Below are 13,815 nucleotides of genomic sequence, written 5' to 3' on the forward strand. Positions count from 1 at the left end.
GGCTGGAAAGGGTCAAAGCCTACTTTTGGTTGGAACTTGTTGCACCTTCTTTTTTAAATGAACATATGCCGATGCCTTTACAGGGCGAGGGAGGCCAGGCCTGCAATAAATGTTTGGTGATTGAATAAAGGAGTCACAAAAGCTATGATGCAGAAGAGGCATATATAGGGATGTGGGTCTCAATGTGAAGCATGATCGTTTAGCAAACCCAGGACACTCGTTTAAAAACTTGGATGGAACTCTGTTTTAAATACACAAATTGAAAGTTGATTCCTTGACTTTTATGATCACTTTGCAGTTCTCTTTCTGTTGCTGTCATTTCTTCACAAATACCTTTGCATCACACACAAACACACAAAGTTCCATGGGGCAAACTTCAGTTCTTGTTGCCAGAAAATGAGTAAAAATGCACTGAAGTAGCTTTGCTCGGTATAAATGCTTTGGTATGAACTTCTACCACAAAATTGCCATTTAAAAAAGAATAAGCCTAAATGATAAAGATAGAATACTGTGGGCAAGAGGCAGCCTGGGTACGATATGAGTGGACATGTTCTGCATTTAACTAAAATAAGAAGCATAACCTCACCACCAAGTTTAATTCTCTTTTTTACTTAAGCATGTTTTAAAAGTTGACTAATCATGAAGTTGTCCTTCTCTAAAAGATACTTCAGAAGGAAAGAGCTGAGTGAAACCTTAGACTTTAAGAAGGACACAGAAGACCAGGAAAGTCAACATGAGAGTGAACAAGACTTCTCACAAGGACCCTGTCCCACCGTCCGCCAGAAGCTCTGGGACATCCTGGAGAAACCTGGGTCTTCCACGGCTTCCCGCATCTTTGGGGTCATCTCCATCATCTTCGTGGTGGTGTCCATCGTCAACATGGCCCTGATGTCGGCTGAGTTAAGCTGGCTGGACCTGCAGGTGCTGGAGATCCTGGAGTACTTTTGCATTAGCTGGTTCACTGGGGAGTTTGCCCTGCGCTTCCTGTGCGTGCGGGACAGGTGCTGCTTCCTCCGAAAGGTGCCAAACATCATAGACCTGCTGGCCATCTTGCCCTTCTACATCACTCTTCTGGTAGAGAGCCTGAGTGGGAGTGAGACCACGCAGGATCTGGAAAACGTGGGGCGCATCGTCCAGGTTCTGAGGCTGCTCAGGGCCCTGCGCATGCTAAAGCTGGGCAGGCATTCCACAGGTATTCAGATTTCATTGATGTCTTTCAGTTTGTTATTATTTTTAAGCAGGAGGGGTTTGGCCCACATTCCAAGGGAAGCAACTCTGCATTGATACTCAAAATACCAACTCCCGCCCTAGCTGGTTTGGCTCAGTGGATAGAGTGTCGGCCTGCAGACTGAAGTGTCCCGGGTTCAATTCTGGTCAAGGGCATATGCCCGGGTTGCAGGCTCGATCCCCACTGTGGGGTGTGCAGGAGGCAGCCGATCAATGATTCTCTTTCATCATTGATGTTTCTATCTCCCTCTCTCTCTCCCTTCCTCTCTGAAATCAATAAAAATATATTTTAAAAAATACCAACTCCCATATTCCACCCAACCATGATCTCCAAGAAGTTATTTGGAAGCAAAACCTTGTAGTTGTTATTACAGGTACAAAGGAAACCATGCCTCTCACACTCTCTCTCCCCAAGGCACTGGAGAAATAATTTGACCACTTGTTCACCTCAATTTGGTTTAACCCTGTGCCCAGAAAATATAAAACAAAAACAGAAACCTAAAGACACTCTTCCTCTAGAAGGTGCCAAATTAAACATGCATAAACAGCACATTAAAATATATGCCTAAGTTATATATGATATTTAGGGACATAAGCCAGTTTCTCTTCTGTGTCCACGAAAGTGCTTGCCACACATGTTCTTTGGCAGAAGAGAAAGCCTGCCCTGCTGAGGCTTCTCTGGCTACACAGGAAGAGAGATGACCAGGCACTGGTGGCCTTCTGCTATGTTTTGAAGAAACAATGGAAATATTTGTTTGGGGAGAAAGCAGAAGACACGATTTCACCTGGTATCTGAGAATTTTCTTGACTGGGATGCATGAGAGAGATGGGAAGAACTCCTTAGCTTTTTGTGTACCATAAAGACTACATAATTGAACAAACATTCTCCCTAGAAAAATCTCCACAGAACTGTACTTAAAAATGATAGCCAATGTCAGGGGAAATCACACAAATCCATTACAGATGACCCTTGCCTGTCTGAGGGCAGTGATTCTCAGAGGCCAGCCCTGGGTCTGTTGGATGCTCTGGACTACATATGTTACCTTCTGTTAGACTTTCCTGCAAAGAGGAATCCCTTGAAAATCTTCTTAAGAGGCTAATTCTTAGCCCCAGTCTGTAGAGAGTTAGATTCTAGTATTTGGGGTTGTGTCCAGGAACATACATTTTAACAAGCTCACAAAGTAATTTTGATGTAGGTGGTTCTTGGACTTGAAGCAAAACCTTGACATTGTTATCACAGGAGTAGAATAAGAAACAACTGGAATAGAATGCCATATTGATATCATACATACTAATGCAATACATGTGAATGCAAATAATTGAACTAGAGAGTCCTTTACCACCTTATTTCTCTAGAAATGTGCCTGGCGGATCACCTAAAAGACGTTAATGATAATTGTCTCTCCTCGTGGAGAGAAATTAACCTCAGATATTTTTTTTTCACATCTCTAAAGTAATTGGGACTTATCCTAATATAATCTTGGTAGTGTGTTTTCCTAGCTAGTCTCACACACCAAGGATTTGATAATGGGGTTACCAACAACTTTTAGAAGTACTACCCTTTGTTTTCTGACACACATAATAGGATGCTTGCTTCTAGTATTTATAAACTCTTCACAGGATTCCATTTAAACACCCAGTATAGAGTACATTTTTTCCCAAAAGAAAGGAAAAAGAAAATAATAGTAATTTCCACAATGTCTACCTCTTCAAAGGTTTTTTCAGTTCTAAAGAAATACAAAGTAATAACGGAATCTTCATTTATTGAGAAGATATGGACACTTGGACAAATATTGGACAATTTTAACCTAAGCATAACATTTAGCAGAATATAGACATAGATGACATATCCCGCCATGTAATAACTATAAGGACAAATTAAAAGGTATTATGCAATAAGTTAGAGCAATGGTAGGCCAGAGATCCCAGATTTAAATCCTGGCTCTGTAACCTTGTACTAGAGATGCTACCTGTCTATGCCTCAGTCTTCTTGTCTGTAAAAAAGAATAATAATTACAACCACTATCTCCTATATTTTAAGAATAATCTGAGTTAATAGATGTAACATGAAGAAGTTCAGACCACTTTATGTTTCTTTACAAGATTGTTCAGGGGATTTCATCTTGAAATGAAAACAGTCTCCCCAAACACTATATGCTTTTCCTCATATGCTGTCAATTTATTTCAGAAATGCAACTCAATACAGACACATCAAGGCCAGTTTTCTAAAATGTATTCTGAAGATATTCTAAAAAGTTTTCTTTTTATGTTAAGCCTCAAAATTAATATTCACTGATCTGCAAAAGTAGCTGGTAAATAATTCAAGAGTATCTTAACATTTTAAGAACAAAATTCAAAATGATGAGAGCATCAGTAGTATTTTAATGCATCTCAAGTAGTCTCTAGTGAGTGAATAAAAATTTTAAATGATTCTAGGAGGAATTGCTTTGGACTTCGGAGACAATATCATTGTGGCATCAGGTTGATATGGCTTCAAAATGTGGGTACACATTTAGCAGTATCTCTCTAGTGTTGGGGAAGATGCCTTATTCAAATAACAGTCCCATTACAGTCGCATCTTACTCTCCCTAAGGCTTAATCTCTTTAGATATGGGAATGGCCTCTCTTTGGTCTGTCTCCCAGGGGCCCAATGAATCCTCAGAACAGCAATGAGGAATTCACCAATGAGAGAATTTCCTAATGGCTCCAGTCCTCCATACCTTTTTGCAATGGAGGAATATCCTATATTCAGGTCTACTTCCTTACTAGAATGCAGAAATTCTATGTACTCAAAGGAAGTATTTTCCTAGAGCTTTCGTGTTAAGGACTAGAATCTCAATGGATGTCATGGGAGTTCAGGAACCCCTCCTGGAAGACCTCTAAGATTATCCTCTGAATGTACATTTGATGTTCTGGCCTCAATTTTGTCACTGATGCCTAACTTGCTTCACTTCATTCTCCTGGTGTATGTCCTTCACTGCCTCAGGTTTTCAGATAATGATATGCTCATTGTGTTAAACTTTATTGGGAGGGTGAGAAAAGTAGACAGCATACAATTGGCATTAGAAAAGTGTGTCAAAGTCAGGCACTAGTCTGACCTAGTGAGCACTCCACACCCAACACTGCAAAGACCTCCCATTGTACAGACTCGCATACACATTCCAATCATATACCCCTCCCTGCTTTTTCATTCCATTCCTCACCTTTTTCTGTATAAATAGTAGGTGTGTAACAAGTACACAAGTGAGTGAATGGGTCTAATTATATTTCTTTTTATCCTTCTCAATCCAGCCGCATCAACTAGACTATGAGCTTCCTGAAGACAAGGATTATGATTTGTCATCCATACACCCCAGAACATTGCCCAGTGCTGGAGACATAGTAGATATGAAATGCGTGTTTGTGGGTAGATAGCAGGGAAGGGAGAGAAGGGTGGGAGGAGGGAGGAGAAGAAGAGGGGTGCCAGTGACTGACAGAAAATGTTCTATTACAGGATTACGCTCACTTGGAATGACAATCACCCAGTGTTATGAAGAAGTCGGCCTACTGCTCCTATTTCTGTCTGTGGGAATTTCTATCTTCTCCACTGTGGAATATTTTGCTGAGCAAAGCATTCCTGACACAACCTTCACAAGTGTCCCTTGTGCGTGGTGGTGGGCCACAACATCCATGACTACGGTGGGCTATGGGGACATTAGGCCAGACACCACCACAGGCAAAATCGTGGCCTTCATGTGTATATTATCGGGAATCCTTGTCTTGGCTTTGCCTATTGCTATTATTAACGACCGCTTCTCTGCTTGCTATTTTACCTTAAAGCTCAAGGAAGCAGCTGCTAGACAGCGTGAGGCTCTGAAGAAACTTACCAAGAATATAGCCACTGACTCATATATCAGCGTGAACTTGAGAGATGTCTATGCCCGGAGCATCATGGAGATGCTTCGACTAAAAGGCAGGGAAAGAGCAAGTACTAGGAGCAGTGGAGGAGATGATTTCTGGTTTTGAGTTCACTTTCAGTTTATTTACAAAAGCTTGTGTAAAACTAACTCGATCTATAAAGCCTTGATGTGGTTGTCCGTGTACTGCTGCGGAGTCTCTTTTTTGCTGATACATTGCTTAGTTTGCTAGAACAGTTCATATCTCCCCAACAATGGTATTTTGATACACTTGAGTCTCAAAAATAACCATCTAACACAACCCAATACAACTAGACCAATATAACATGTCAGAATTGGCAAATGTAAAATATTGCAGTACATACAAGAGTTAAAGTTTTATGCATCACTAATTTTAAAAGTTTTTTGCAGTAATAATTTTTAAAAAATGAATGTTAAACTGCCAAGCCCAGAGAAAAGATAAGTGAACATTTAAGAGTACACTAAGCAATTTTGTTATTTAAAGATATTCCCCAAGTAAGTAAATCACTCCTTTCTTCATCCATTAAAGCTGTTGAATACAACAATTACCTTTACAAGAGAAAAATCCCGATTTGTTGGTCATTTCTTCCCCCTGGTGCAAACCCTGGTCACAAATGGGCTGAGCTCTGTATTCCACCATTGTTACATAGATGGGACTCCCAACTGCTTAGACTTCAGTAGAAGAATGCTATCCAGTGGCTTCAAGAATCACACTTCTTCATCCCCACACTGAGGGCTATATGTTGAGTGTAAAGCAGATATCTCTTAGTATTCCATGGAAATTAGATGGACTTTAAACATATATTTATTGATGTCGTGTTCAAGTTATGTCTTTAAAATCATGAACATGTAAAAATGAAGTAGTGAACATTTTAAATTTATATTCTGAAATCACTAATTAGTCTTATTTTATGAAATGAGAATCATACATTGAATGATATCACTGGATCAACTTGAAGATCTTTTATTTGTTAAAAAACATTATGGATAACTTTCTGACTATAGGGGTAAATAACAAATGTTCAAACTTTGCACGCATGTTGACAGCATTTGGACATTCATGATAATAATAAAATTCCAAGACATTCTGTTATATAATTAAAGCCAAAAGTTCTAAACCTAATAATTAATTAATGTTTCCCAATATTCTAGTAAGTGAGATCTTTAAAGCTAAGTATAATATGGAGTATCACTTTAATTTTAATACCTGTATTCTCAATGAGTGTAATAGTGCTAACAATGGGATGAAAATGGTTTCTTGCAGGGCAAAAATATCTTACTCTTTATTCATAAAACACACATATATGTGCAGTACATTAACAGATATAGAGTATATCTATAGTATTAAAATTTAACGGGGTAGGAAATTAGAAAAAAAATGGCTAAGAGGCTTCTTGCCAGGGTTGGGTGGTGATAAGAAATAAATATGGAGCAATACTGCTTTAACATGTGACTATATCATATTTTATCAATCATACTGAAATCCTATTACATGATGAACTGCAAAGAAAAGGAAGGAAGGAAGGGAGGAAGGAAGGAAGGAAGGAAGGAAGGAAGGAAGGAAGGAAGGGAGGGAAGGAAAAATGAGAACCCAATCAAGTATAAGATGCCATCAAATATAAAATGCATCCAGAGTTAGGAAATGTAAAAATTTAAAGTATGCATATTAAAATTAATGAACTATCACATATACTACCTCTGGTTTTCTGGTATGCATTCTTAAGCCCTAAAAACATTTTTATTGATGGCATGAGTTTTAGATTATATGCTAAAATATTTTAATTCATTTGGCTTGTTACCCCTTCTTCCAAATTTTATTAAAGATTTAGGAGCTAGGAGTAGTAATAAAATAAATATTTTTTCTCTTACACAATTTACAGTGCTAAAGCATGCCATAGGGGCACTAGTTAAATCCCATTCACAATCTGAAGGGGAAATAGAGGTTGGACATAGAAGGCAAACTTATCCAGGCTTCTCTGGAACTCTGCTCAATAAGAATAGTTACTTTAATCTAGGACTTCTGTACTCATCATGTATTATGTCACTTCAGCCTTAAAACATCCCTATTATACAATTGCTATTCTTGTACTCCTCTAAGTATATAGTTGGTATACTTATTCATTCAACAATACTTGTTCAGAATCCATCTGTGTGCTAGCCCCAGAGATTATTTGTTGAACCACATTAAGTCCTGTTCTCTTGTATTTAATACTCTATTCGAGGGTTTGAGGGGAACAGAGATGACAAAACTGAGGCTTAAGATGAAGTAACTTGTCCACATTCATACAGCCCAAAAACAGGTGAAAGAGCCAGTAATGAATCCTAAGCTGCTGAGAATGACACTCCTAAAGGTCACATTACAGATTTCACGAACCCCAACAGCCTATATGTAGGGGATTGATGTCTTAGGCAGACAAGCCGATTTCCTGTAGGTGGAGAGGTTTAATATGTCCTCAGAAAAAAATCAGCTTATTCTCAGAGATGGCATGGTGCTTTTAAGGAAAAGTTGCTCTCACACCTTATAGTCATTATTAAACAAGACAAACATTATCTTAAGAATAATTCATTTGGAAAATGAAAAAAAACTATGTTTTATGTAGTTTTTGTACTAAACATATATGATATGGGTGTTTCAAAGAAATTTTTAAATATGTTTATTCAGTTTTGTTGTTACATAAAATACCAGTAGTTATTCAACACATGTACATATAAGCAAACCAAATTTAATTAACAAAACAAAGCAGAAACTCTGTTAATCTTTTATCCCATCATTTGAAAACATTTGACATTATTTTTAAAATCTAATACTTATTGCTACAAAATAATATTCACTTTTTGGAAATATAAATAATGGAATTATTGGCTTTCTGTAAGCTCTTAGAATACTAATTAAAACATTTGAGTTTACAGAGGTAATTCTTGAGTACTGAAAAGAGCAATTTTAAGAAATTACTGAGGTATCTCTGGTAGAAACGGCATCATGTTCATGTTTTATTGTTTTTCCAATATATACAAGAAATTGTTTCATTTGTCATTTTAATGAAAATTAGTATTAAGTACAATGTCTGAGATGCACAAGGAAAATAACGGAGGTGGAAATCTCAGTGCTGTGTTTCAATGTGGAATTCTTACTGTCATTAAAATCTTTTGATTAACCCTTGCAGAAAATACATATGTTGGCCCAAGTTATCTAAGCAAAATATTATCATTGGTAAATTTACTGATTTGACAAATATTTCTACTGATACACTTTGATAACATGAAAAGTCTGCTCTTTGGAAATATTAGCCATCAATATCTCTGTCTTATCAATCCTTCAATTCAGGTCCAAGAAGATATTTGTTGACAGGTGATGTGGTCCAGTGCTTCCCTTGTTGGTTTCCTTCACAAAGCACCCCCACGCCCAAACCTGTCTCTAAGCCATGCTGATATATAGCATTAAAATGTCACACAAGGGGAGTTCTACTCATAAATGCCACTGGCAATTGTCTACATGGTATGTCTTCAGGGGCAATGGGATAACCTGGATGCTCACCATCTTCATGTCTTTACTTGCCTTATATTAAAATCATCCCCTTATCTACCTCCACAACTCCATTGCTCTGTGATCCTTCTTGCCATACAATTGGTGAAACCCAAACCCTAGTTCAATTCAGTTCAGTGCCTCTGTGTGCCGGCCCCTGAAGAGCTGATCACGATAACAGAAAAAACAATGTATGCTGACTGCTCTCATTTCACATTCATGCCTACAACCCCGAATGACTTCTTGATGCTGCTAGGCAGTCATACTGCTATTCCAGAATCCATCCACTCTCTCAGTAAATATAAACCTCTAACACCTCCCTGTGATTCCACTTCACTTAGAAAATAGAATCAGTTAGAAGAGCTTTTCTACAAGGGCTGCCACCCACGTGTATCTGTGTTTATCCATATGTGCCTTTCCTCCTATTATGAGGCTTGAACTGCCCATCCTGTCCCTTCTGTGCAATTCTAGAACATCGCTTCAGAAAGTCCTTTCCCTCTCACTACACTACCGTCACTTTCCCTACTAGATTGCTCCCAGCAGCATAAAAACATGATTTAATTTTCCCCATCTTAAAAACAAAAGCCAGCAAACAAAAAACCTCCTTGAATCTACTTCAATCTTGAGGAAACACCTGATTTCAGGCTCTCCATTTTGACAAAACTCCTTGAAAGCATTTTCTATATTCACTCTCTACATTTTTATATTCACTTTTTTTCCTATTCTTTTTTGAAAAGCCACTTCAAGTCAGCAATTACCCCATCAGTGCTGAACCCAATAATCAATTCTCATACTTTATATTGCTGGATCCATTGGCAGCATTTACAAGGATAACTGTAAGCTCTACCTTGGAACACTTTCTTCACTTGTCTTCCAGCCCTTCACACTCTCCTGATTTCTCCCTTCCCCCACTGCTCATTCATCTTTTCTGGCTGAAGTGGTCAGTCAATCCTAGTCCTCATCTCCTCTATTTACATGTTCCCTTCATAAAGTCATCCTGTTTCAATTGTGCTAAATGTACAAACCTCAATAAAAACAATAAATTTCAATATATTGATTTTAATGATATCCCTGCAAAAGAAAGATTTAAAATGTCAACATTGAAAAGTAATTGGAAATACAGCAAGCTGACTTGTTAAAATATCCCAAGCCCAGCTGGTGAAGAAGAGTGATTATGTGTTGACCTATGAACCAGGAGGTCACAGTTCAATTCTGGTCAGGACACATGCCCAGGTTGCAAGCTGTTGTCATTGATGTTTCTATCTCCCTCTCTCTTCCTCTCTGAAATCAATCAAAATATTTTAAATCCCCAAAATATATTCAAAGAAAAAATATTAATTTAAATAATTTCTTAATTTTCTATAGCTGCTAATAAAAAGGGGTACTTCTACTCTATAATTTGGAGCAACTTTCTAAAGAATCATTCCTACAATATGTATGGAAATGGAATGTATGATATTTTTACATTATATATCAGTTGAAAATTCAAAATTATACTTCTCAGTGATAACATAATATCCAGTATTTTTGTCTAAAATTAAACATTATATCATCCTGAAATGTATTGGTTGTCCCAGAAAAAGTCTAAGAGAGATTACACTGGGAGACAATTTGCCATGTGTCTCTTGCATTTCTACATATTTTGCAAATAGAAGCACTGATATATTTGTTCTAGAATATCTTCAAGAATGTCTGGATAGCACGAAATGTTGAAAAATAGAAATAGCATGGCTCCTCTGAGGTGTGATGCCCATGATCTTTATTATCCTGGGAGAGTTGGAAGGGGTCGACCTCAGCGAACGTACCTCAATCAGATTGAGGACGTTTTTAGCAAAGGCCAGCTTAGGAGTACCCTAATTAAGTTAATAACAATGTACCTACCTATATAGTTTAAGTTTAAAAATTTGGCTCTCAAAAGAAATTTCAATCGTTGTACTGTTGATATTTGGCTCTGTTGACTAATGAGTTTGCCGACCACTGGGTTAGGGGATTCCAGGAAGCAATGCAGACTGTGAGAAGAGAATGTAACTACATTATAAATATGTGAAACAATTTCACTGAAGAAGATGGGAGAGAAAGTGCTGACCTAACTTTGGAAATGAATGGATTCTGTAAGACTAAAGGCAAAAGGCACTGAACAGAAGGGCTATACTCTAGTGTATAAAGCTGTTCCCCATAGGGGTAGGCGTTCACAGTTTTAATGGTGCTGTACATTGATATTGGAATAGAACAATTAAGTAAATAGATGACAGGTGGTGGAAGCCAGGTTTCTCATTCTTGGAGTGAAAACACAGATAACATAAGGGGAGGAAGCTAGAATGGTCCATGTGATAATTGATGAGAGTTAGACATAGTATGAACTCATGTTTAGCTGAATATTGTTAAAGATGGTTATATATAATAATATTTATACATATGTGTACCTAAATAAATTAGCATACACACATATATTTCTTTGCTATGTCAGGTGACAGGGCTAAAAGTAACAACACCTGAGTATCAATCAAGCACACCTAATGCTCAGATCTGGGTTTTTGGTATTATTCTCCAATTTAACACACACACACACACACACACACACACACACACACGGATCCTTGGAGAAATAGTTGATTCTAGACCTGAGGCAGGAAATAAACAGAAGAGCCAGGAACATTTTATAGTGCCAGAAAGTAGGAAAGCAAAACAAACAAACACATGGTTTGGGCCTATGTCAAAAGGACAGAGGAGCCCACTGTAAGAGCTCCCAGTGGCCGAAGCTAGAATAATTTGAGCAAAAAAATAAATCAAGCAATACTGTATTCTAACCCATAGTATAAAATAAACATCCATAGGCCTATACTGATATAAATAAATGATTGAATAAATTAATAAATGAGGGATAAGAGACAAATCTTCCATGTAGAAAAAAATTCCAAATAATTTATGTAGCTACTCCATCCTAAAGAACAGAGTAGCACTCCACACTCATTGTGTTGACTGTGCATGGAGGTCTTCCTTGAAAGATTACAGCATAGACAGAGACAACAAAATATTCACAGTGCAGAAACTTGACAAGCACTGCCATGTAATCTAGGTCAACATCAAATTCATAAACCATGTTGATAGTTGTACCCTGGCTCTCCCCCAAACCCATACCCCCGTCTAATTGTGAAAAAGATATCACACAAATTCCAATATGACATCTTGCAATATGCCTGACCAATTCTCAAAACATTCAAGGACATCAAAAACATGGAAAAGTGGAAGAAACTCCTATGGTCAGTGAGAACTACTAAATGCAATGTGGTGCCCTGGATGGGGTCCTGGAAGAGGAAAGGATTGGAGGTAAAAAGTAAGGATGTATGAATAAACTACGAACTCTGATCAGCAATATTGCATCAGTATGGGTTCATTACTTGTAATAATATATCATACTAATCAAAGGTGTTAATAATAAGAAAAACGTTGTGGGTCTGCATAGGGGAACCCTCTGTACTGTATTCTCAATTTTCTGTAAATCAAAACTGCTCTTAAAACCGGGCTTTATTTTAAAAATGAAGTGATTTGAAATATGTATTAATTTGTTTCTGTCTTTAACAATAAACTGTGTATCAAAATATATGTTATTTCTATTACATAGAAAAAAATTTAAGTCACTTAAAGGAGACACGTGATTCACTGAAAGTCTCAGATTACTTCTCTAAATAATTCAGTTGATACGTCTGGTGACCAAGATATGCCTATAATGTTTAATAATGCAGACTCCTAAAATGCAGAGATGGGAAAGTTACAGATGCAATGATATGAGGGTTATAAAAATTTCCTTTGAATTGCATTTTAATTTTTAAAAATAAAATGCTTATTTACATTTTTAATCAAATTCTGCATCATTTGATTAATCATTCAATCCTAGATGGATTGTTTCTTTCTCAAGCTTACTTGGTCTCTTTTTTATATCAGCATAATTACAAAGGGCACTAGCTATTTCTTTGCTTGTATTGAAAAGAAGCTCACAAAATAGTTACATGAATAAGCATAGATCAATTTAGTTTGGCCTTTAAATCTAAGAGGATAATCTTATTGTGTTGCTTATTCAACACCACTGTAATCTCCTTGATCAAGATCAATAAAAATTCTCATCTATTTTCCTTCAAAGGAAGGCTGGAAGTTTAGTCATCTCATTGGCTGTGCAAAATTGATGGGTTAACATGTGGTTCCCATAGGAAGCACTTGCTTGTCGGAAAGACAATTCTCCTTCAGAACCTATCACTTTTAAGCTGCTTTTTTCCATGCGGTTCTGCCAATGGGTTAGGCTTCATTTTCATAGGCAAGATAGAAATTCTAAATTGCCACACAAATATAATGCATTTTTATTCTTCTATTTTTCCATGTCTTATTTAAATATTTTTTTTCTACCTGGATAATCTAACAGACTGAGGCTACCATGAAGAGCCATTTGGAAAATAAGGCAAATGAACAAACAAACATCTGCAATAGATTTTTTACTCATTTCCTCTTCCGTGTTTAAAAAAAATTGCTTTTTCCTTTTCCACTGTCTTCCCTTGATTTTAGTTTTTCCTTTTACTCATGTCATCACCCTCCCCAGGTACGCCAGAGATTGTAAGCAGTGACAAATTCTGGACAGATCCTACTGCCCCAGACATCACTCAACTAGGGTATTCTTACTTACCCTATCAAATCTGAAGTTAATAGCTTCTAGAGAAAGCAAAGACTAGTTGAGAGAGCCCTAGCTGGTTTTGCTCAGTGGATAAAGCGTCAGCCTGCGGACTGAAGGGTCCCAGGTTCGATTCTGGTCAAGGGCACATGCCTAGGTTGTGGGCTTGATCCCCAGTAGGGGACGTGCAGGAGGCAGCCAATCAATGATTCTCTCTCATCATTGATGTTTCTATCTCTCTTTCCCTCTCCCTTCCTCTCTCTGAAATCAATAAAGATATATTTTTTAAAAAGACTAGTTGAGAGAAACTAAATCTTCCAACCAATTGAACGACCAATATGAAATTTTCTAAGTGATTAATATAATAGGCCTAATTATATAAGTACTAAATCATAACATGCAAGTATAGCTAGTGTTTAATTCTATCATTATAGAGAATGAAACCATTAGCATTTGCACTTGCCCACAGTTATAGCCCTTAGATTTCATAG

The 13,815-nt window shown here is 37.3% G+C and overlaps 1 protein-coding gene across 1 annotated transcript; it reads left to right on the plus strand.

Annotated features, from left to right (window-relative positions):
• Positions 1–268: 268 nt before the first annotated feature.
• KCNV1 (potassium channel, voltage gated modifier subfamily V, member 1) lies at positions 269–5,306 on the plus strand. The gene is made up of 2 exons (XM_005869053.2): positions 269–1,192; positions 4,721–5,306. Exons 1-2 carry the CDS (start codon positions 640–642, stop codon positions 5,230–5,232), a joined length of 1,065 nt encoding a protein of 354 aa, XP_005869115.1. The 5' UTR covers positions 269–639; the 3' UTR covers positions 5,233–5,306.
• Positions 5,307–13,815: the final 8,509 nt, after the last annotated feature.

This window comes from Myotis brandtii, unplaced genomic scaffold, assembly GCF_000412655.1.
Source record: "Myotis brandtii unplaced genomic scaffold, ASM41265v1 scaffold285, whole genome shotgun sequence".
In the NCBI taxonomy this organism is placed as follows: domain Eukaryota; kingdom Metazoa; phylum Chordata; class Mammalia; order Chiroptera; family Vespertilionidae; genus Myotis; species Myotis brandtii.

Bases quoted from the DNA above. Each gene is read 5' to 3' on its own strand.
- KCNV1 (XM_005869053.2), top strand. From the start codon at position 640: ATGAAGTTGTCCTTCTCTAAAAGATACTTCAGAAGGAAAGAGCTGAGT. The intron at 1,193-4,720 runs GTATTCAGATTT...GTTCTATTACAG, and splicing joins GCTGGGCAGGCATTCCACAG to GATTACGCTCACTTGGAATG.